Source organism: Oncorhynchus mykiss, chromosome 2 (assembly GCF_013265735.2).
Source record: "Oncorhynchus mykiss isolate Arlee chromosome 2, USDA_OmykA_1.1, whole genome shotgun sequence".
NCBI lineage: Eukaryota > Metazoa > Chordata > Actinopteri > Salmoniformes > Salmonidae > Oncorhynchus > Oncorhynchus mykiss.
This window is the reverse complement of record NC_048566.1, coordinates 87,351,425-87,375,851: the sequence shown is the minus strand read 5'-3', so window position 1 is coordinate 87,375,851 and position 24,427 is coordinate 87,351,425. Positions and strand designations below refer to the sequence as shown.

The following is a 24,427-nucleotide window of genomic DNA, read 5'->3' as shown; positions in this document are numbered from 1 at the left end:
AAATGAAGAAAATGGCAAATATCTGATACAAGTCTTCCTGGGTAGAGGAGGTGGCCTTGCAAAGGTACTGTGTAATTCCTAGTGAATGACTAATGATGTATTCTATCTCCTCTACCCTAGGATTCGGAGGACCCAGTCTGGCACCCTGCAGAGAGAGGACCTTGAGCCTGGAGAGTTTAAGAGGGGGGGACTGAGAGCCACCGCCAGCCCTCGTCTGGCCCGGACTGGAGAGACATTGACCTCTGTGTGGTATGGGACAGACAGTATCACAAAATACATGTATACAGTGTATCCTTTTAAACGTGCATGTGACAGAGAATATACAAAAAAGCCAAAGCATTTACATTTAGTCATTTGGCAGACTCTCTTTTCCAGAGTGACTTACAATTAGTAAAAATATTCCAGTCTTGATGATCCAATTGTCTCTCCTCTCCTGCAGGGATTTGAAGACACCCTTCTCCAAGTGGACTCCGGAGCAGGTCTGTTGCTGGCTAGAGGAGAGTGGGCTGGACCAGTATGTGATTCTGGCCCAACATTGGGCCAATAGTGGGCAGACCCTCCTCTCCGCCTCACCACAGGACTTAGAGAAGGTATTGTCATAAAAATTACCCAGCTTACATATTTTGGTTTACAGAACATTGTTGGAAAGTTATTTGTCAAGTAAGCAAAGGAGATCCTTCAGGGAACATCATTGTTTGGACGCAAAGGGGATCCTTCATGGAACGTCGTTGTTTAGATGCAAAGGACATCCTTTAGGGAATGTTGTTGTTTGGACGCAAATGAGATCATTTGGGGAACATCGTTGTTTGGATGCAAAGGAGATCCTTCAGGGAACATAGTTGTTTGGATGCAAAGGACATCCTTTAGGGAATGTTGTTGTTTGGATTCAAATGAGATCATTCAGGGAACATCGTTGTTTGGACGCAAATGAGATCATTCGGGGAACATCGTTGTTTGGATGCAAAGGAGATCCTTCAGGGAACGTAGTTGTTTGGATACAAATGAGGCCCTTCAGGGAACGTCGTTGTTTGGATGCAAATGAGATCCTCCAGGGAACATCACTGTTTGGACGCGAAGGGGATCCTTCAGGGAACGTAGTTGTTTGGATGCAAATGAGATCCTTCAGGGAACATCAAGGTTTGGACGCGAAGGGGATCCTTCATGGAACATCGTTGTTTGAACGCAAAGGAGATCCTTCAGAGAACATCATTGTTTGGACGCAAAGGAGATCCTTCAGGGAATGCTGTTGTTTGGACGCAAATTAGATCCTTCAAGGAACGTAGTTGTTTGGATGTAAAGGAGATCCTCCAGGGAACATCATTGTTTGGACACAAAGGAGATCCTTCAGGGAACGTTGTTGTTTAGATGCAAAGGAGAGCCTTCAGGGAACGTCGTTGTTTGGATGCAAAGGAGATCCTTCAGGGCACATCGTTGTTTGGACACAAAGGAGATCCTTCAGGGAACGTCATTGTTTAGATGCATCATTCTTATCACCATCTAGTTCTATCTGTCTAGTTTTCAAGAAGCCATTTCGTTCCTCCTTTCACAACGTCATGTTGCTGGACTTTTGTCTTTGTTGGTTTTAGCAAGTTTGGAGCTATATTTCACATGTAGCTTCACTCATTGTTTGTATTTTACAGGTTCCCGCACCAAATGTCATACCAATGTACGCAGGACAAACTATTTTGTTTGTATCTTAATCACAATTGTAAAATAGTGTGCAAAGTGATTCCAAATCTAGTCATTTCCAAACCAGTCATTTCCAGCACTCATCTTGTAGAAAGGGATTGTGCTCATCACCTGGATTAATTTTAATCTTAATCTTGGTATCAGGAAATGGGTATTAAGAATCCACTGCACAGGAAGAAGTTGCAGTTGGCCCTCAAGTCCTTCAGCACCAAAACGACTGAGAAATCCTCTGAACTGGACCACATCTGGGTCACACGTATGTATCAGGACACGGTAGAGGTCATCAACATATTGACTCAACATTCAGCAAACTTGGTGCTGTATTCTGTATAATCAATCTGGCAAAATTGGTTGTCATGTTGTTTGTCGTCAAAGGTTGGCTTGATGACATTGGTTTACCTCAATACAAGGGTCAGTTTCACGAGGGAAGAGTGGACGGCAGAATGATTCAGTACTTGACAGTGGTAAATACATTCATTGGTTTTCATTGTAGTTTTACTAGTTTTTGTCTGTGTCTCAAGGGACCTCCTTTTTAAATACAGCTTAAATAAATAAATACAAACTAAGCAAACGTGAAAGACTTCTATTTGATGTTTCCCTCAGAATGACCTCTTGTTCCTGAAAGTGACCAGTCAGCTCCATCATCTCAGTGTGAAGTGTGCTATCCACGTCCTCCACGTCAACAAGTTCAACCCCAACTGCCTGAAGAGAAGACCTGGAGATGAGGTGAGACGTGTGTGTGCACGTTTATAGGAGGTTTTCTGTTTACACAATATATACAGTTGAAGTCGGAAGTTTACATACACCTTAGCCAAATACATTTAAACTCAGTTTTTCACAATTCCTGACATTTAATCCTAGTAAAAATTCCCTGTCTTAGGTCAGTTACCACTTTATTTTAAGAATGTGAAATGTTAGAATAATAGTAGAGAGAAGGATTTATTTCAGCTTTTATTTATTTCATCACATTCAGAAGATTACATACACTCAATTAGTATTTGGTAGCATTGCCTTTAAATTGTTTAACTTGGGTCAAACATTTATTGGCCCATTCCTCCTGACAGAGCTGGTGTACCTGAGTCAGGTTTGTCAGCCACCTTGCTCACACACACTTTTTCAGTTCTGCCCACAAATTTTCTAAAGGATTGAGGTCAGGTCTTTGTGGTGGTCACTCCAATATCTTGACTTTGTCGTCCTTAAGCCATTTTTCTACAATTTTGGAAGTGTGCTTGGGGTTATTCTTCATTTGGAAGACCCATTTGCAACCAAGCTTTAACTTCCTGACTGATGTCTTGAGATATATCCCTATAATTTTCCTCCCTCATGATGCCATCTATTTTGTGAAGTGCACCAGTCCCTCCTGCAGCAAAGCACACCCCCACAACATGTTGCTGCCACCCCCGTGCATAACGTTTGGAATGGTGTTTTTCGGCTTGCAAGCCGCCCCCTTTTTCTTTCAAACATAACGATGGTCATTATTGCCAAATAGTTTTATTTTTGTTTCGTTAGACCAGAGGACATTTCTCAAAAAAGTATGAACTTTGTCCCCATTTGCAGTTGCAAACCTTACTTGCTGAGTGGCCTTTCAGGTTATGTCAATATAGGACTCGTTTGACTGTGGATATAGATACTTTTGTACCTGTTTCCTCCAGCATCTTCAAAAGGTCCTTTGCTGTTGTTCTGGGATTGATTTGCACTTCTCGCACAAAAGTACATTCATCTCTAGGAGACCGAACGCGTCTCCTTCCTGAGCGGTACGACGGCTGCGTGGTCCCAAGGTGTTTGTTTATACTTGCGTACTATTGTTTGTAGAGATGAACGTGGTACCTTCAGGCATTTGGAAATTGCTCCCAAGGATGAACTAGACTTGTGGAGGCCTACAATTTTTCCGTCAAGCAAAGAGGCACTGAGTTTGAAGGTAGGCCTTGAAATACATCCACAGGTGCACCTCCAGTTGACTCAAATGATGTCAATTAGCCTATCAGAAGCTTCTAAAGCCATGACATAATTTTCTGGAATTTTCCAAGCTGTTTAAAGGCACAGTCAACTTAGTGTATGTAAACTTCTGACCCACTGGAATTGTGATACAGTGAGTTATAAGTGAAATAATCTGTCTGTAAACAGTTGTTGGAAAAATTACTTGTGTGCACAAAGTAGATGTCCTAACCGACTTGCCAAAACTATAGTTTGTTAACAATAAATTTGTGGAGTGGTTGAAAAACTAGTTTTAATGACTCCAACCTAAGTGTATGTAAACTTTCAACTGTAGCTGTGACAATATAGGTCAAATGAAGATCCTACATCTTTAGTTGTGTTTTCTCATACATGTTTCATATTTCCTGCTAGAACAAGACTTCTCCCTCGGAGGTGGTTCAGTGGTCGAACCACAGGGTGATGGAGTGGCTTCGCTCAGTGGACCTGGCGGAATACGCACCCAACCTGAGGGGCAGCGGTGTGCACGGGGGCCTCATCGTAAGTAACCTGAGGGGCAGCGGGGTGCACGGGGGCCTCATCGTAAGTAACCTGAGGGGCAGCGGTGTGCACGGGGGCCTCATCATAAGTGACCTGAGGGGCAGCGGGGTGCATGGGGGCCTCATCGTAAGTAAACTGAGGGGCAGCGGGGTGCACGAGGGCCTCATCGTAAGTAACCTGAGGGGCAGCGGGGTGCACGGGGGTCTCATCGTAAGTAACCTGAGGGGCAGCAGGGTGCACAGGGGCCTCATCATAAGTAACCTGAGGGGCAACGGGGTGCACGGGGGCCTCATCGTAAGTAACCTGAGGGGCAGCGGGGTGCACGGGGGCCTCATCGTAAGTAACCTGAGGGGCAGCGGGGTGCACGGGGGCCTCATCGTAAGTAACCTGAGGGGCAGCGGGGTGCACGGGGGCCTCATCGTAAGTAACCTGAGGGGCAGCGGGGTGCACGGGGGCCTCATCGTAAGTGACCTGAGGGGCAGCGGGGTGCACGGGGGCCTCATCGTAAGTGACCTGAGGGGCAGCGGGGTGCATGGGGGCCTCATCGTAAGTGACCTGAGGGGCAACGGGGTGCACGGGGGCCTCATCGTAAGTGACCTGAGGGGCAGCGGGGTGCATGGGGGCCTCATCGTAAGTGACCTGAGGGGCAGCGGGGTGCATGGGGGCCTCATCGTAAATACACACGCCACATGACTGAATCAGCTCCTTCTTATACCTTTCTACTGTATATCAGCTCAGGTACATTTGGATACAGTCAGACATACAGTTCAAGACTCCCTTAGCCAAGTTTATTTTTAATTATTCTATTTTACCAATTCATTCCATCTCAGTTTTCTGTGTAATTGTCTGTATGTAGCACGAATCTTCTCTAATGACCCCTAGATTCTGGAGCCTCGTTTTAACTCAGATACCCTGGCAATGCTGCTGAACATCCCCCCTCAGAAGACCCTGCTGCGACGTCACCTGGCCACCAACTTCAACATGCTGGTGGGCTCCCAGGCTCAGCAGGAGAAGAGGGAGTTCATGGAGTCTTTAGGCTATGCTCCGCTCAGCACCACAGCCAAAGTCAGGGTAAGAGATGACAGTACTGTACTGTAGTACGCCTAGGGCTGAACCACCACCCTGTTAGGAGCCCTCTTTTTTTCGTTCTTCCTCTCACTCTCCTCTTTCCCTCTCCCACTCTCTCTCCCCCTCCTCCCTCTCTTTGCCCCTCAATCTCTCCTCTCTCTCTCTCTCTCTCTCTCTCTCTCTCTCTCTCTCCTCTTTCTCTCTCTCACTGCTTTTTCTCTCTCTTTCCCCCTAACCTCCTCCCCTTCCTCATCTCTTTAGAGAGACAGACAACACCTTAATCCTCAGTGTGATACCTCAGACCTGGCAGCTCTAAGACCACCTAGCAGCTTTGCGTGCAGCAGGCTTTTGTAGCACCAGCTCATGTCTAAGACTCACCACTTTGTTAAGGCTAGCAGAAAATGTGCTGAGGAACATTTTTGCGATAGCATAATGTACTTAGTCAGCACAATTAGGCTTAAAGGAACCTTTTATAGCAACACTGCCCATTTTGTACGGTGTTTAGAAATCTATTCACTGATGATGGTTAAAGAATAGAATAGAAGTGACACACAGCTTTATCTCAGTCTGTTCATAAACCATGTTCTCTCTGTGCTATCTCCTGTTCAGCCAAAGAAGTTGGGCTTCTCAAACTTCGGCCACCTGAGGAAGAAGAGGTGTGACGAGTCAACAGACTACATTTGCCCCCTGGAGGCGGCCCAGGTTCAGGCGGTGCTGAACGGGGCCCACCGGCCCTACTCCGGCTTCAGGGGCCTCAGCCCCATCCTAGACAGAGACCCAGACAGACGGCAGCAGGTGGGGCCAAACAGCTGATGATGTCAAACTACTGTACCTACCTACCCATCACTACTCAGCTTGCAGCCAATAACCCCACCTCTTCCTGCCATGCCTATCCAACTCACCCCAGCACACTCACCTCCACACCCCTCACGTGCCATCATCTAACAATCAACCCCAGCCTCAGGCATGAGCTGCGCTCTGGACACTTAAGAGTGGATGGTGAGTGGGAGAGCTCACCGCTCCTATGTTCTCGGGGGATTCACAAGCCTAGCTGTGATCTATCACCTCACCCCTTTAATGCAGTAGGATAATGCTACTATTGTAAACAATATTGTGCATCATTTTAATGATAATTTTAACACCTGTATTTGAGATTCACATAATGGTATTCATCCATTGTTTTTAAATATATTCCTAACCAGTAGAAAGTAATGTTGCTGTTTGTCAGACAGTTATGGAATGAACTTGTGCAATATTTGCATATGGAGGAATGCATTGCACATATTTATGTTGGTAAATAAATTGAAAGAAGTACAATGAGATTTTATAGCTGTGCACATTTTGATGGATTCCAGATTGTGATTACGCACTGTTATTTTCATATATGACTGTTATGATATTTTTATAGTTAAAGATAACGCTTCTATCAAAGAACCCTCGTTGTCATTAATTGTAAATAGCATTATCCAAATCCATCAATAAAAATCGCAAGTGTGATAAGTGTTTTATTCTTCTTGATAAATTATATTCAATCTTTATACAAAGTATGCTTCTCTCATTAGAGAAGGAGACAGTAGCCTTGTCTCCATTTTATGATGAAATGATGCTCCTTTTAAGGAAACTTGAATCAAAATACATTGTGCAGTGCAGAGACATCAGCATGCATCATTAATTAACCATTAGCATTCACTAACTGGCTCATCAATTCTTCTGATCATCATGATTGACCCATTATATGCACAATGGAGTAGTGCATATTGGAGCACCTTGAGGGGGGGGGGGCTCAACCATCTTCAGGTACATCTTTATCATAAATCCATAAGGGCCACGTTCTAGGCTGACTACACTGCAGACACCTGCCAGATCTCACAACACCTGGATATGTATCTAAATGGCATATCAGCTAATCACATCATCATCTGATACCCGACTGCACAGTTGATGACATGGCACGTAATCATTGGTTTATGCATTGCAAGGACTGCAATGTAGTTGGCATGGAATGTGACCTATGACTTGAACAGTGGTGCTTGGTCAGCAGCTAGATCCTTCTACCCTGCCACCCATCATGCATGGGACTAAACAAAGCACTGTGTGTTATGTCATTGATGACCTGGCCTGTCAGTAGTACAAGTAGCTCTAGGACTAGGGGCTCTATTCAATCCATATCGCGGAAATTTAGCGTTACTGCATTCACAAGAAATGCTGCATATGTCAGCTCAATCGGAAATGAACTTCAACGATACAGTTTGAATGGAGCCCCTAGGTGTTGTGTTTGATGAAAGGCCTGACTTTGCAGATGGCGGTGACAGAGGGGCCCGTGCTGCAGATAGAAGCTCTGTCTGAGGGAATTAACCAACTCACGGTAAGTAGCTCCTCGGTCAGTCTCGTTCAACAAGCTTTTAATATCTGTTTAATTAAATAACCAGATAACAAAGTATTTCCTTTTAAGCTGTTGTGTTTTACTTTTCTCCTCAATGCTGTGGTACTATGCTGTTATTATATTTGCTGACAGCAGGGGCTGCAACTGAACAAACAGGCTTCAACAAATAGATTTTGAATTGACTTTGTTGGGACATTAGCCTTAAGCCTTTAACTGACAAACATTGCAGCATAACACTCCCTGCTAACCCCAGCCCCTGGCCCTTCTTGCTTTCAGTATTTGCTTAGCCGAGACGAGGTTCTGAAGGAGATGAGACGCCCTCAAACAGCACTAGTCTGAGAGGATGCCACGCTGGCCACGCTAACCAACACAGCCAATCAACCAAGGGAAAGCGCGGCCTCATACCAACCCAAACTCAACGTAGGGTGCTTTACCAGCAACCTCAACTGGCCCTTATCTCATCATAATACAGGACTATAATGAACACTACTTCTGTATTAGTGACAGAAACACAATGAACGTTGAAGCCATTGTCTTACGTGTGTCATTGGAGTGTAGCTCTTTCAAACATAATAGTGAATAGTATGTACTTTGTCTTTTTGGTGAAAAGTATAGGCCTACCGCAAGCCACTTAAACATGTATTAAAGTGTTATTTTCCCTACGTAATCTATTTCCCTGTAATATTGACCAAACTCTATTATTTTGTACAACATATGTGCATATCATATTTTACAACTTGTTTGTTACGTATACTGAACAAAAATATAAACACAAGATGCAACAATTTCAAAGATTTTACTGAGTTACAGTTCATATAACATCAGCACACGTGACCTGCGGTTGTTAGGTCGGTTGGATCTACTGCCAAATTCTCTAAAACAACATTGGAGGCGGCTTACGGTAGAGAAATGAACATTCAAATTCTCTGGCAACAGCTCTGTGGGACATTCCTGCAGGCAGCATGCCAATTGCATGCTCCCTCAAAACTTGAGACATCGGTGACGTGTTGTGTGACAAAAGTGGCCATATATTGTCCCCAGCACAATGTACACCTGTGTAATGATCAATCTGTTTAATCAGCTTCTTGACATGTCACACCTGTCAGGTGGATGAATTATCATGGCAAAGGAGAAATGCTCCCTAACAGGGATGTAAACTAATTTGTGCTCAACATTTGAGAGAAAGAAGCTTTTTGTGCCTATGGAACATTTCTGGGATCTTTTATTTCTGCTCATGGAACATGGGACCAACACTTTGCATGTTACGTTTCTATTTTTGTTCAGTATATGTTTTCAAAGTTACCTGGACATATCCCTGATTAAAATAAGGCACTAGGTCATACTGGAAACAAACACACCCAACACTTAATACAGCTAATTTGTATTGGAACAACAAGAAACAGGTTTTTCCATGTTTCCACACATAATTGGCATATATTTGCATAGGCAGATGTAGTCTCTGCGGTACGTCCCTATAACAAGTCACCAGACCAGAGGATCCCTCCTGTGAGAGAGCAAACACTAAGGGAAGCCTGCTCTCTAAGAGTTCGGTAACCCAGTGTACTGTCCAAAGCCAAGCATAACCTGTATGAGGATCCTTCTGCTGGTTGTTCATCTGCTTCAATCCAGCACATCCTAATATCTCACTAGGGTTCCAGAGAAGAAAGAGGGGCTGGAGCTGTTCCAAACATCAAAGACAGACCCATACTGGTGAGTTTTCATTTAATTTAATATGACTTTTTTTACCAATCTGGATCAAACACAGTACAATCCAAATATGTTTGTAGTTTCTAAGGTTTGGGTTCCATTAGGGTTGGGTACCATCAACACTTATGTACCTTCAACCCCTGTTATTACACAAGTATAATTTTGTAACTTTTATGTAAATGATCATTTCTACAACAATAAACTATACTGTTGTTATCACATGTTCAGGTTATAAGGGAAACCACCCTCTGACCTAGTCCTGTAGACATGGGGAAGATAGAGAGCAAACAACCAGCCCCGGACATTCCCAAGAAAATCTCAACCTGGTGGGAGAGGCTACAGAAGAAGCCACCAGCTCCAACCATGACCATTCCAAACATGAACTTTAACTTCCCAACCCTGTGGGGAAGGAGAGAGAGCAAGCTACCAGACCCAGACATACCCAGTATATTCTCCACTCTGTGGAGAACCCCCAACAACCCCAACGATTTTGTCCCTCTATTCACCGACTGTGTGGGGATAGCTGCAGCTAGGACCCAGGAGTACCTCCTGTTCCTGGACCCAGAGGACAAGTTCCAGCCTAGCCCGTCAGCCCTCAATGATATCTTTCTAATGACCTACATCACCCAGAGCAGCCACCTCCACATGACCGACTCCTTCAACTGCACCACCATGACCAAGCAGCAGCGCATCCTCCTGGGTGCTGACTGGGTGTGGGCTGTGCTGGAGAGGCCCACCAAGAACCCCCGCATCCAGATCGCCGTGCAGATCCTGCACCTGCCCGAGAGGGGGGGAGGGCCAGCCGAGGACATTCCCCCAGAGGTATACACTGAATCCATGCAGATGGCCAAGATGGAGTCTGCTCATAAGAACAAGGCAGAGAGGATGGTGGATTTCTGTGCCTCCATCGGTAATGACTGCTACGCCCTCTTTCTCCTCTTTGGCCGCAAGGGCGACCCGGGCAACATCTACGGAGTGCTGAGCAACAACTTTCACGCTGCTATAGGGAAGACTAAGATCAACCGTGCACTCATTGAGAATTTCTTTAAAGGATCCAGGTACTTACACACACCCACTGGAATGCTACAGGCTATTGTCACCAAGAGAGATTCTGACCCTTTAACTTTGCTCATCAAGTTTACCTGACCAGTGTGATCGATGACAGAGCAGCCATATGGGACCTTTCAGATTACTCTGTTTACTGTAGTGTTTCACATGGGACTGTTGTGATTGGTGGGTTTATGCTTGCCTGGGACTTGGGGACCCAGTGTGCTGAAATTGGCCTGTGTCCATATCTCATTTGTGGACTACTGACCCATGCCTGCTGACAGCTGCTCACACCCCTGTGGTTAGTATTTCTGTTAGAGCTCTATTCAATCAGATCCGCTTTAGCCGACATCCACATAGCGGTTCTTTTGGCAGTGTCGGAGATTAAACTGTGTTAGAGCTGTCAAATCCAAAAGCGGCTCCTGACATTATACCTAAAGCGAACATTGCTATTGGCTGCGCAGAGTCACATTAACAGAAATCCCATGCAGCCTTGTTTACAAGTTGGAACACTGGAATGTGAGATGGAATCTACATCTCCATTAAGATGATAGAAACCCTCATTATTTAGTTTAATGATTTTCAATTTGAGCGTCATTATTTCTATATAGCCTACACTTTCTCCTTCTGAACTTCTAACGAAAGTGGGACGGGTGGGGCTTTGTGACAAAGATCAAGAGCAGCTGCTCACCGATTTGACAGCTCCAATGCAGTTACACCTCTGACACAGCCAAAACATCAGCTATGCAGGTGTCAGTTAATGCCAGTTAACGCATGATCTGATTGAATCTAGGCCTTAATGGACTTAACACTTCACTGGCATTGCACTTATGTGGAAATTCACACAAACGACCTATCTGCTATCACTACTCATTGACATTAAAACCTCTGTACAGCTTATGTTGACATGGAAACTATGATTTGCCACAAAATATGTTTGTATTTTCAAGGATGGACTTTATGACTGAACACATTGTGATAGCTTCACCCAAAACCGAATTCTAAATTCATTTGATTAAGGTGGATTATTCTCTTAAAGTTGAGTCAAAGTAGAAAATAACAGGATGGGGAGTTAAAAAATAAATTCATATATATTTCTGGATGTCTTGAGTTATCTTGTTTAGAAGAGGATTATTTATGTTGAGGATTATGCTCAGTGGTAAGTAGCAAAATGTAAATGAAGGGATTTGTGTTTCAATATGCAGGTTTGCTAAGGCCTCATGTTATATATACACAGTGTGGTGCCGAGAATAATACTACTCTTTCTCCCCAATACCACAAAGACATCTGATTATGTGTAGAGATGGATTTAATGAGTAATGAGATTCAACAAAACATCCAAATGCTTTAGATACAGTAGAAAACATCCAAAAGCTTTAGATACAGTACATAATTAGAACAATTATTACTAAAACAGTTCAAACATACTAAAAGCCAACTAACTTTTCACAGTATCTCACACAAAAAAAGTTATTTGAATATTCAACATGCAAATATGACATTTGTTATTCAAAACGCTAGAGAATATCCTGTTGGTCTTGAAATGTAGGCTGTTACATTGTGTTCTACATACAGAATTCAATAGAACATATTGTCTTAAATATCCTGGTGCGTTTTAATGTATCTATGCCTAGTTGGAGGCATGGGAGTTATCAGTGTGTGAATGTGTTCTCTGTCTTGTAGCCCAGAATGGAGAGGTTGGGGCGGATGCTGGGTCATGGGGAGTGGGCCACACATGACAATGAGCACATCGTTGGACACCAAGGGAAGGTGCTCTTTCATCTCTTTCATCATATCAGCGTTCACAAACCCTGAGCTGTACTTCCAGTCTGTAATTAGAGAAAAACACAAGCTGAATTCAACTGTTTTTAATCAACAGATAAGGATCAGCCCTGCAGGCCAATTAAATGATCACACCCTGTTAGCGAAGATGTGTTTCATTTATGTGGAACTAACGGATGAGTGCCAGGATAGACAATTAGCTGGAGCCTCATTTGCATACTGTACCATATGAGGAAGCTACAGTATAGCTGACGGGTCACATGGCAAAACAGAATCTAAATAGAACGTTTAGATCATAGCGATGTCGGGATATGATTGGAGGGGGAAGGGTTTCCATTCATTCAGTTGACATCAGTAACAGACCAATTCAAAAGGGTTGCTGCAGGTGCACCTTTGGGGATTTTTTGGTTATTGTCTAGCAGTCAGTCAGTCAGTCCCTACAAAGGGTGTTATAATATGGTGACACAGCATGGTAAAAATGTTTTTTTTTGCAGTCCAACACGAATGATACAATGGTATTAGCCCATGACAACCCTGTACCTTAATCTTTTGTTATCATGGAATACTATGGTCTTACCCTGTGGAGGTCTGTCAATAGTGAAGCACAAATTGAGTTGTTCAGAGTGACTCTTCAGCACCTTCTCTAGTTCCTCCCGCAGTAGCATATCCTTAGTCTGGGGGCAAGAGACCATCATTAGAAGAAGGTTTACAATTGCTAGGGCTTCAACTAATACAGTGTGTCATTGAGTCATCAGATCGTCTGTTGTGCCTGTTGATCGTCTGTTGATCGTCTGTTGTGCATGGAGGTAATCCCCGAAAAAGCACCCAGACATTTAAGCCAATTTGCAGTTGATGATGAACTTTCCCCAACTTATAAATAGTCCTACAAGTAAGTGCCAACTGTATTTTTTTAAATGACAATTCCAATGATGTCTGGACAGACTGGAGAGGTGGGTTGGCCTCCGGTCCAGTTCTAAATTGGTTTAGGACCTATTTAACCGGTCAATAGTTTTTTCTCACTCTTGGTGAACATAACTAATAGAAAATACATGTCACATGTGGCGTTCCACAAGGTTTGATTTTGGGTCCTGTACTGTTCAGTTTATATACAGGGTTATGTTATCAGAAAGCACAACATTGATTTTCATATCACCAGAGGATTTTAGCTCCACAGATAAATGATTAGACTGTATTACTGATTTAAATACTTGGATGGCTCACAACTTCCTCCAGCTAAATCAAGTCAAGACCGAGGTAATTATTGTTGGATTCAAAACACAGAGAGAAAATCTAGCTGTAGATGTTAATTCATGGGCAATAAAGACAAAACACTTGTTAAAAAACCTTTGTGTTATTTTAGATTCTTAACTAAATTTCGAATCACACATTAGGAATGTGACCACCTTTTTACCACCTGAGGAACATTGCCAAGGTGTAGATGTTTCTCTCTCAGGCTGATGCAGAGAGACTCATCCATGCTTTTATTACAAGCAGGCTTGACTACAGTAATGCTCTCCTGTCTGGTCTACCCATAAAGTCATTGGTCAACTGTAAAACATACAGAATGCTGCAGCACGTGTACTGACCAAGACCAGACGGAGAGTACAGATTACACAGGTTTCACAGTCTCTGCACTGGCTGCCTGTGAGTTTTACAATTCATTTTAAGATTCTTCTATTGTTTTGTTTTTTTATCAATTCATGTCAGACATGCCTTTAAGTTATGTACTATTCACAGTAGGTCCCTCAGGTCCTCTGGCACTGGCCTTTTAACTATCCCAAAGCCTGGACCAAGAGGCATGGAGAGGCAGCCTTTTAACTATCCCAAAGCCTGGACAAAGAGGCATGGAGAGGCAGCCTTGGCCGAAACTGTAGACATATTTTTAAAAACATTTTTAGTTTTACTTTTCCTTAGGGTGCTTTTTAGATGTTCAGTTTGTGTCATTCCTTTATATTGTATCTTATGTTTGTTCTGTAGTAAATATTTCAGCTTTTATTTTCATTGTTTTTTATTCGTTTTTTCCTGTGTTGTGTTGCATTCCAGGGCTGAAATGTGCTGTATAACTAAAGCTTGATTTGATTTGTTAGCAGGTGACCTAAAATCACACATCTAGCAAGTTAGACATCAATAAAGGGTATATTCAAGGAACCTCCAAAGAGGCTGAAGAAAAAAGTAATCTCTACAAATAATCTAAAGGACATCTGGAGATTACTATTCAACTACAAAACACTACTTTTTTCTCAAAGTAAGAAAATCTACTCAAGAATTGACTACATTTACAGTATATTTCCCAAAATTCACTACATTTATTGGGTAAAGAAATCCATGACATAGTGATATTGGATCATTCTCCTGTATCATGCTTAATTACACCAACATAAAATATACTTTGTTCATTCTCCATATTCTGTCACTGAGTGCATCGTCAAGAACCAAAATGTATTAAATACATAAACAAACAAAAAAACCTTTACCATTACAAATGAGGACAGAGTAAAGCCCTCGCCTGACATAATTTGGGATGTTAAGGCATGCATAAGGGGGATGATAATCTCATTCTCTGCAAAAGATAAATCTGAGTTAATTTTTTTTTTTTTACAAATTATGAACTTAAGCAGGCACATGATATTTTAGATTGAAGAGAGCCAACAACTACAGGTTAAACTAAAATTAAACATACTATTTACTGGCAAATAAACCCAGTAAACACCTTGCATTCCTCACAAATGAATACATTCCAAACCAGTTATATTTTTAATAGATAAGGATACAAATGTTTCAATTAGACAACGCTATTCATTTCCATTTTTAAAGGCTTTTATGAAAATCTATATAAATCCAAATTAAACAGTTGGACTGATCTTGCAGCCTTAGACTCAACAACCAACTCAAAAAATCCCCCCCAAATAAATATTAGACAAAACTTTCACGTGACAAAAACCACCAGGCATGGACAGCTTTCCTATAAAATTTTACTTAACATTCTGGGACAAAGTAGCGCTCCCAATTACAGAAATGATAAGACATACAGTGGGGCAAAAAAGTATTTAGTCAGCCACCAATTGTGCAAGTTCTCCCACTTAAAAAGATGAGAGGCCTGTAATTTTCATCATAGGTACACTTCAACTATGACAGACAAAATGAGAAAAAAAAATCCAGAAAATCACATTGTAGGATTTTGAATGAATTTATTTGCAAATTATGGTGGAAAATAAGTATTTGGTCAATAACAAAAGTTTATCTCAAAACTTTGTTATATACCCTTTGTTAGCAATGACAGAGGTCAAACGTTTTCTGTAAGTCTTCACAAGGTTTTCAGACACTGTTGCTGGTATTTTGGCCCATTCCTTCATGCAGATCTCCTCTAGAGCAGTGATGTTTTGGGGCTGTTGCTGGGCAACGGACTTTCAACTCCCTCCAAAGATTTTCTATGGGGTTGAGATCTGGAGACTGGCTAGGCCACTCCAGGACCTTGAAATGCTTCTTACGAAGCCACTCCTTCGTTGCCCGGGCGGTGTGTTTGGGATCATTGTCATGCTGAAAGACCCAGCCACGTTTCATCTTCAATGCCCTTGCTGATGGAAGGAGGTTTTCACTCAAAATCTCACGATATTTGGCCACATTCATTCTTTCCTTTACACGGATCAGTCGTCCTGGTCCCTTTGCAGAAAAACAGCCCCAAAGCATGATGTTTCCACCCCCATGCTTCACAGTAGGTATGGTGTTCTTTGGATGCAACTCAGCATTCTTTGTCCTCCAAACACGACGAGTTGAGTTTTTACCAAAAAGTTATATTTGGTTTCATCTGACCATATGACATTCTCCCAATCTTCTTCTGGATTATCCAAATGCTCTCTAGCAAACTTCAGACGGGCCTAGACGTGTACTGGCTTAAGCAGGGGGACACCTCTGGCACTGCAGGATTTGAGTCCCTGGCGACGTAGTGTGTTACTGATGCTCTATTTTTTTAAAGCATTCTAACTTTACAGCATTTTTTCACACCATCCTAAAACCTTAACACTGTACTGTATGTCACTCAATTCAGTGATTTCTAGCTCCATGTATCAAACAGTTATCTCAGTTATATTAAAAGCAGAACAATCTGGAGAGTCCCCTGCAGATTACAGACCCATAAATGTAATAAATTGTGACAGAATAATAACAAAACTCAACAGCAACAGAATAGCAAAAGTCTCACCAGAATTGACATATTAATCAAACAGGGTTTATTAAAAATAGACACTTGCAAAAAAATACATGAACATGTTTCAATATGATACAATAAGCTAAAATACAAGATGTAGATTTATCAATATTGGCATTGGATGCTGTTAGGATTTTATGAATAATTACATTTAAATATAACTATAACTAATTAAACTCTACCCAGTTTTACAATATCTGATTAATAATGTTAGTTCCTAAGAAAGAGGTTATGTAGCATGGATAAGGGGTAATTGGAAATGATAACCATTGTGGAAGAAAAAATGTATGTGTGTGTGTCTAAAGTAAGCAAAGAGTATCATTAACCTATGTTTGAACCGACTCAGCTATAACTCTGTGGCGATCAAATAAGACAGCCCCTCCAGGTTTTCCTTATCTGGAACTGTCTGCTAAGTGGTAATAAACTATGGTGAGACTACAGGAGTTAATCCATATATAGTGTGTCGGGTATGTGCGCTAGTGAGTTGGAATGAACTTTTGAACCTGCTTTGTCCTGCTCGAGAGGAGGAGATACATTTATAACCTATGACGTCATATGTGGTATATAAACTGTTATACATGGTTCTATGAGCAGCGCTCTCGAGAATAAATGCTATTGGCTAATTTTGAAAGACTGGTCTCTGTCTATTTTATGCAAAGGAGGATCTTACAAATTCTTAGAAACAGACAGAGTGATTTAAATTGAATTGGTTAATGAATATATACAGGAATTGTTAATTTTTTTTTGACAGATGCTGAAAAGGCTTTCTACTGTCTTGAATGACCTTTTCTATTAAAAACTTTGGAAGCCTTCAACTTTCCAGTTTAAATAATACATTTCATAATAATGTTATATAAATATCCTAAGGCAAATATGTACACAAATAATACATTATCTGAATATATTGCTTTAGAAAGGAGCGCAAGACAGGGATGCCCTCTGTCCGCCCTCCTGTTTGCACTAGCAATTGAACCGCTTGCCGAATTAGACAGGACCCAAATATAACAGGTATCAGTAAAGGTAAACATGAGTATAAACTAAACTTATTTGCCCGACGATCTCGTGATGTACTGTACCTGACAAATATTGAAAACTCAATGCCCCCATTGTTAAAAATATTTTCAGATTACTCTAAAATCTCAGGATATAAAATACATATGGAAAAAAATAAAATAATGGCAATAGGAAAAATAAAAATAACTGATTTACAGCAATTCTTCAAGTGGAGCACAAAAAAATACAAAAAAATACTTAGGATGCTTAATAAGTGACAACAAACAAAAAATATATACAGTAAAGATATCATTATCCCATTACTCAACAACATGAAAGCAGATCTAATTAAATGGAAAAATCTTCCCATAAATCTTACAGTTAAAGAATAAACCTTTTTAGAATGGCATGGTGTAACGGCTGTTGTCTGGAGAAGAAGGTGAGGACCAAGGTGCAGAGTGGTAAGTGTTCATCATTTTAATAAACTGAACACTAAATAGAAAGTAACAAAAGAGAACAACCGAAACAGCTCCGTCAGGTGCAACACACACTAAACAGAAAATAACCACCCACAAACAAAAGTGGGAAAACAGGCTACCTAAGTATGGTTCTCAATCAGAGACAACAATTGACAGCTGCCTCTGATTGGGAACCATACCAGGCCAAACACATAGACACCCCAACTCACGCCCTGACCCATCTAAAATAGAGACATAAAAAAGGAACTAAAGGTCAGGATGTGACACATGGCTTATAAAGTTTTTACACTGAAGAAAAATAAAACGGAACATGCAGCAATTTAAAAGATTTGAGTTACAGTTCATATCATGAAATCAGTCAATTGAAATAATTCATTTAGGCACTAATCTATGGATTTCACATGACTGGGAATACAGATATGCATCTGATCGTCACATATACCTTAAAAAAGGTAGGGGCCTGGATCAGAAAATCAGTCAGTATCTGGTGTGACCACCATTTGCTTCATGTAGCGTGACACACGTCCTTCGCATAGAGTTGATCAGGCTGTTTGATTGTGGGTTGTGGAATGTTATCCTACTCCGCTTCAATGGAATGCTGTCAAACTCCTCTTCAATGGATGTTGTCCTACTCCTCTTCAATGGAATGTTGTCCTACTCCTCTTCAATGGAATGTTGTCCTACTCCTCTTCAATGGAATGTTGTCCTACTCCTCTTCAATGGAATGTTGTCCTACTCCTCTTCAATGGAATGTTGTCCTACTCCTCTTCAATGGAATGTTATCCTACCCCGCTTCAATGGAATGCTGTCAAACTCCTCTTCAATGGATATTGTCCTACTCCTCTTCAATGGAATGTTGTCCTACTCCTCTTCAATGGATGTTGTCTTACTCCTCTTCAATAGATGTTGTCCTACTCCTCTTCAATGGATGTTGTCCTACTCCTCTTCAATGGATGTTGTCCTACTCCTCTTCAATGGAATGTTGTCCTACTCCTCTTCAATGGAATGTTGTCCTACTCCTCTTCAATGGATGTTGTCCTACTCCTCTTCAATGGATGTTGTCCTACTCCTCTTCAATGGAATGTTGTCCTACTCCTCTTCAATGGAATGTTGTCCTACTCCTCTTCAATGGATGTTGTCCTACTCCTCTTCAATGGAATGTTGTCCTACTCCTCTTCAATGGAATGTTGTCCTACTCCCCTTCAATGGATGTTGTCCTACTCCTCTTCAATGGAATGTTGTCCTACTCCTCTTCAATGGAATGTTGTCCTACTCCTCTTCAATGGAATGTTGTCCTACTCCTCTTCAATGGATGTTGTCCTACTCCTCTTCAATAGATGTTGTCCTACTCCTCTTCAATGGAATGTTGTCCTACTCCTCTTCAATAGATGTTGTCCTACTCCTCTTCAATGGAATGTTGTCCTACTCCTCTTCAATGGAATGTTGTCCTACTCCTCTTCAATGGATGTTGTCTTACTCCTCTTCAATAGATGTTGTCTTACTCCTCTTCAATAGATGTTGTCCTACTCCTCTTCAATGGAATGTTGTCCTACTCCTCTTCAATAGATGTTGTCCTACTCCTCTTCAATGGAATGTTGTCCTACTCCTCTTCAATGGATGTTGTCTTACTCCTCTTCAATAGATGTTGTCCTACTCCTCTTCAATGGAATGTTGTCCTACTCCTCTTCAATAGATGTTGTCCTACTCCTCTTCAATGGAATGTTGTCCTACTCCTCTTCAATGGAATGTTGTCCTACTCCTCTTCAATGGAATGTTGTCCTACTCCTCTTCAATGGATGTTGTCCTACTCCTCTTCAATGGATGTTGTCCTACTCCTCTTCAATGGATGTTGTCTTACTCCTCTTCAATAGATGTTGTCCTACTCCTCTTCAATGGATGTTGTCTTACTCCTCTTCAATAGATGTTGTCTTACTCCTCTTCAATAGATGTTGTCCTACTCCTCTTCAATGGAATGTTGTCCTACTCCTCTTCAATAGATGTTGTCCTACTCCTCTTCAATGGAATGTTGTCCTACTCCTCTTCAATGGATGTTGTCTTACTCCTCTTCAATAGATGTTGTCCTACTCCTCTTCAATAGATGTTGTCCTACTCCTCTTCAATGGAATGTTGTCCTACTCAGCGGATTAATGGCACGTCACTGTATCTCTGTGCATTCAAATTGCCATCAATAAAATGCATTTGTGTTCATAGTCTGTAGCTTATGCCTGCCCATACCATAACCTCACCGCCACCATTGGGCACTCTGTTCACAACGTTGACATCAGCAAATTGCTTGTTCACACACGACGCCATACACGCTGTCTTCCATCTACCTGGTACAGTTGAAACCGGGATTCATGCGAGCAGAACACACTTCTCCAGCATGCCAGTGGCCATTGAAGGTGAGCATTTGCACACTGAAGTTGGTTACAATGCCGAACTACAATCAGGTCAAGACCCTGGCGAGGACGACAAGCACGCCGATGAGCAACCCTGAGACTGTTTCTGACAGATTGTGCAGATATTCTTCAGTAATGCAAACCCACAGTTTCATCAGCTGTCTGGGTGGCTGGTCTCAGACTATCCCGCAGGTGAAGAAGACAGATGTGGAAGGGCTTGCATGGTTACACGTGGTCTGCGGTTGTGAGGCCGGTTGGACGTACTGCCAAATTCTCTAAAATGACGTTGAAGGCGGCTTAGGGTAGAGAAATGAACATTAATATCTCTGAAAACAGCTCTGGTAGACATTCCTGCAGTCATCATGCCGATTGCTAGATCCTTAAATACTTGATATATCTGTGGCATTGTGTTGTGTGACAAAACTGCACATTTTAGAGTGGCCTTATTGTCACCAGCACAAGGTGCACCTTTGTAATGATCATGCTGTTTAATCAGCTTCTTGATATGCCACACCTGTCAAGTGAATGAATTATCTTTGGCAAGGGGGAAATACTCATTAACAGGGATGTAAATACATGTGTGCAACATTTAAGAAAAATACGTTTTTTGTGCATATGGAACATCTCTAGAATCTTTTATTTCTGCTCATGAAACATGGGACCAACACTTCACATGTTTCGTATATATTTTTGTTCAGTGTATTTATGAGAAAAAAAAATTCAATGTTTAGAAGTTGAAGCATTGGTCAGACAACTGTTGAACAGGCACAGGCTCTGACTAGATTTCTTCATCTTTGTTTATAGTTTTAGAAGATGACTTTTGGCCCAATAAAACTATCCCTCTGTGGGTTGATTTCATTGAATCCAACAGACAATGACCTTGTTCCTACCAGCAGGTGGCGCCACATTACAGGGAGAAGACTGAAGTTTTAATTTCCTCCTGAGGACCTGCATGCCAGCTGTATCCAGTCCAGTACGTTTGTTTTTGGTACATTGATAGAGTTTGTGTACTTTCAGCAATCAACACTTCCTGTAACCTTTAGTAATATAGTAACATCTAGACATGGTCTCTACATGAACCTGAATGTAAGGCGGAAGCACTTTACTGTGTGTGGTGGAGATCAGAGGGGTATACTGCAAGGTATGATCCATTAGTTAGCTATCTTTGATAAGTAACCAGAAATAACTATTGATTTTATGGTTAATAAAAAAAAAGCTAAACATTGATATTAAATCAATTCGACGATGCCCATTTCAATATTATCTTTCTACAAAATATAAAAAGTTATATCAGAATGTTTAGGCAAGTTAGCTGGCTAACTCCTTGATCCTGCGTTGTAGGTTACCCCTCAGGTTTTATCTGTCTCAGGGTTTCAAACCAATGACCTTTCAGGTACTGGAACAATGCTCTTAACTGCTAGGCTACATGCCACCCCTAGGTGACTTTGGAGGTTTTCTTTCAGTCGACTTCAGCATCATAGCCTTGAAAACAACTTCTGTTGAGCTGTAACCAAAGATGATTTCGTTACAGGGGTGACAAACAAAGGGAGCCAGGCCCTGGAGTCAGACCTTTGCACCAAGGCTACCTAGAGGAAGGGGAGTTAATGGAGGGCTGACGGACCAATAGGGGAGAGGAACTCACTATGACGGAGCCATGACAAAGCACAGCTGAGTGAACCAGATGAAGAGGTGAATGATCCAAAATCACTTCAGTGTCAGATCACTCAGGGGTTGAGCACCGGTTTAGCACTGGAAAAGGTTTGTGTGTGTGTGTGTGGGTGAATGTGTGCACACTGCCTAATTAATTAAAATATCTCCAGGCATGTTGATGATGCTATAATGTAATATTATCACTCCAGTGTCAGATAACTCAGTGGTTGAACACTGGTTTACAAATAAAATATTTGTGTGTGTGTGTGTGTGTGTGTGTGTGTGTGTGTGTGTCATTCTAGTAAGGTGTGTACCATGCTGTGCTTCATCATGGCATTATCATTGTTTGACCAATAGAGGGCAATGTAATACAATGCATCAAACCTTATTGAAACCAATTTCTCCCAATTTAAAGGCAAATTTGCCATTCAACCTAATAAGTAGTCTAAGGTCCGCAATTAAACATACTGTATGGGAATGATCGCTGGTGGAACAGGAAGGAACTGTATGTGTCAAGTATTTATTTAGAAATACGTGGGTGGCATAAATTCTTTGGGACAAGACATGTCTTCTTCCTCCTAAGGAAAACATAATTTGTGTAACTGTTTCTCTTAGCATAATTAATGTGATTTGAAAAACTGCTTGTGTTTGTGTGTGTACTGCGTGCGTGCGTGCGTGCGACAGACAGACAGACAGACAGTATGACAGACAGTATGACAGACAGTATGACAGACAGTATGACAGACAGTATGACAGACAGTATGACAATTCAATTGTTCCATAGCCCTTCCCAAAAATCCATGGAATTTGAGCTGATTGGATGTTCCCTTTTTCAAATCATGTCTCTGTTAGAACCGCTGTGTCTGCTTAATTTCTGAGCGGTATATGCAAGCCACAAAAAGCAGCTTGACTCCGTAAGAATACCACATGGTCCTCCAGCCTCAAGCTAGGTGGGTCAAGGCTAATAGGATTCTCCAGATGACTCCGCTCCATAGTTATTATCATCATGATCTATGCTGAAGGCCAGCTCCTCCTGCTGCTTCTGGTATGGCAGGGTTCTAGAGGAGTCAGCTGAATCTTCTGTGGACAGAAAGCCGGAGACACAGAGAAACACACTTAAGAAAATACATAATATGTTACTCTTCAGTAAACTGTAGGAATGTGAAAAGAAATTAATGATTCACACTTTACTTGAGTTAACCCCACAGATATTGTTGCGTTTTTGAGTGTTTCCCATCTCAGGACAATATAAGGCATGAAAAATTGCTTTCAAGACAGTAGAGATTGTGAAGTAGCACCACAGATCCACATGATAAACCTCCCTCACCGTGGAGTTGTTCGTGGATCCAGTCTGTTATCATGGGGACTGAGGTGTAGACTCCTGGCCTCTGGAACTTCCCACAGCCTTCCTTTCGGCTGCTCACTCCCAAGACAAAGTAACCAGAGTCCTTTCTCTGACACACCAGTGCTCCCCCAGAATCACCTGGACCCTGAAGGAAGACTGTTTGAAGTTAATGTCTCTGACAAATGAAACTCCTCGCAATGAGATTATACTTTACCCTCTACTGTATCATGGTTTGGGTGACTGTATTCTATCATCTTGGACTGGTACTGAGTACTTCAAAGTTTAAGAAAAGGCCCTCGTAACGTGCTCTCTGATATGGTTATAAACCATAGTCCCAAACATTGCCACGAGAGGGGGATGTATGATTACACAAATCCTTTGAGTCCACTGTTGTTATACTGTAATAGCCACCACCCATCCATCCCGATGTGTTCCAGTGTTTACAGTGGTGCTATGAACCCTGTGTGTTCCTCACCGTGCACGTGTCCTGTCCACGATGCTGTGGCGGCCCAGCACACAGCATTCTAGCGGTCAGTCTACCAGTGTTATAACGCTCACAGTCAGCATGACTCACAAGTGGCACCTCTAGCGGCTCAACAGTGCTGTTCCATGGTCCACCTAACAGTCAACATACACCACGGTCTCTGTGTTAGGCTACACTCAGAAAACTACAAACACATTCTGTTAACACACATGCTACACCCACCCATACACACAAGTACGCACAATCACTGAAAGACTGACACACACAAAAAACACACAATCACTGAAAGACTGACACACACACATTTTGAATGAGGTAATGTCATGTTTGTACATAGACATAATCCCTGTGCCCACATAAACAAATCTTTTACAATGACACTCATCGTGATACAGTGATCTTTTTGCTTTGTCATCATGGTGTCTTGTTGTGGGTCAAACATAGTTAGGGCTGCAAAATTCTGTTTGCCCTAAACACAGTATGGCATGATACTGTACATACCTGTCTGACTCTCCCACGATGAAAGCATGCAGACCTGGGATTGTGGGACTTCCGGTCCCGAGCAGGGCAGACAGACGGACAAGGCATGCTCAGTGATGAGCAGCGGGGAGTCAAGCTGTAGCAGGGCCACATCATAGTCCTGGGAGGAGGGGTCATACTGAGGGTGCAGCACAAGCCTCCTCACACCACGCCTCTATAGAACCCATATAGACAATAACACAGAG

The 24,427-nt window shown here is 42.0% G+C and overlaps 3 protein-coding genes across 8 annotated transcripts in view; 2 read left to right on the top strand and 1 right to left on the bottom strand.

Annotated features, from left to right (window-relative positions):
- The window catches only part of ppfibp2b (PPFIA binding protein 2b), a 126,422-nt gene extending 116,733 nt beyond the window's left edge, over positions 1 to 9,689 (top strand). For 3 of the 6 annotated variants that reach the window (XM_036958254.1, XM_036958240.1, XM_036958262.1), the window contains 11 exons: positions 121 to 249; positions 440 to 590; positions 1,834 to 1,945; positions 2,065 to 2,153; positions 2,293 to 2,415; positions 4,036 to 4,161; positions 5,044 to 5,232; positions 5,839 to 6,024; positions 7,529 to 7,594; positions 9,263 to 9,322; positions 9,548 to 9,689. In XM_036958254.1, the coding sequence (XP_036814149.1) occupies positions 121 to 249; positions 440 to 590; positions 1,834 to 1,945; positions 2,065 to 2,153; positions 2,293 to 2,415; positions 4,036 to 4,161; positions 5,044 to 5,232; positions 5,839 to 6,024; positions 7,529 to 7,594; positions 9,263 to 9,322; positions 9,548 to 9,571 (1,255 nt within the window). In that variant the 3' untranslated portion in view covers positions 9,572 to 9,689. Of the gene's footprint in view, positions 1 to 120; positions 250 to 439; positions 591 to 1,833; positions 1,946 to 2,064; positions 2,154 to 2,292; positions 2,416 to 4,035; positions 4,162 to 5,043; positions 5,233 to 5,838; positions 6,229 to 7,528; positions 7,595 to 7,888; positions 8,561 to 9,262; positions 9,323 to 9,547 lie in introns of those variants that run through there. The other 3 variants (XR_005038648.1, XM_036958244.1, XM_036958266.1) reach the window with 3 other exon arrangements.
- On the top strand, positions 9,553 to 11,602 carry LOC110498882 (rab15 effector protein). The gene has a single exon (XM_021575564.2). It carries the CDS (start codon positions 9,587 to 9,589, stop codon positions 10,463 to 10,465), a length of 879 nt encoding a protein of 292 aa, XP_021431239.1. The 5' UTR covers positions 9,553 to 9,586; the 3' UTR covers positions 10,466 to 11,602.
- A 10,546-nt stretch (positions 11,603 to 22,148) lies between these two features.
- LOC118942948 (coagulation factor XI-like) lies at positions 22,149 to 24,412 on the bottom strand. Its single transcript, XM_036958231.1, has 4 exons — positions 24,204 to 24,412; positions 23,694 to 23,836; positions 23,201 to 23,363; positions 22,149 to 22,953 (listed from the first exon to the last, which is right to left on the bottom strand). The coding sequence occupies exons 1-4, from the start codon at positions 24,229 to 24,231 to the stop codon at positions 22,835 to 22,837; spliced, it is 453 nt and encodes a 150-aa protein (XP_036814126.1). The 5' UTR covers positions 24,232 to 24,412; the 3' UTR covers positions 22,149 to 22,834.
- Between the last annotated feature and the right edge of the window lie 15 nt (positions 24,413 to 24,427).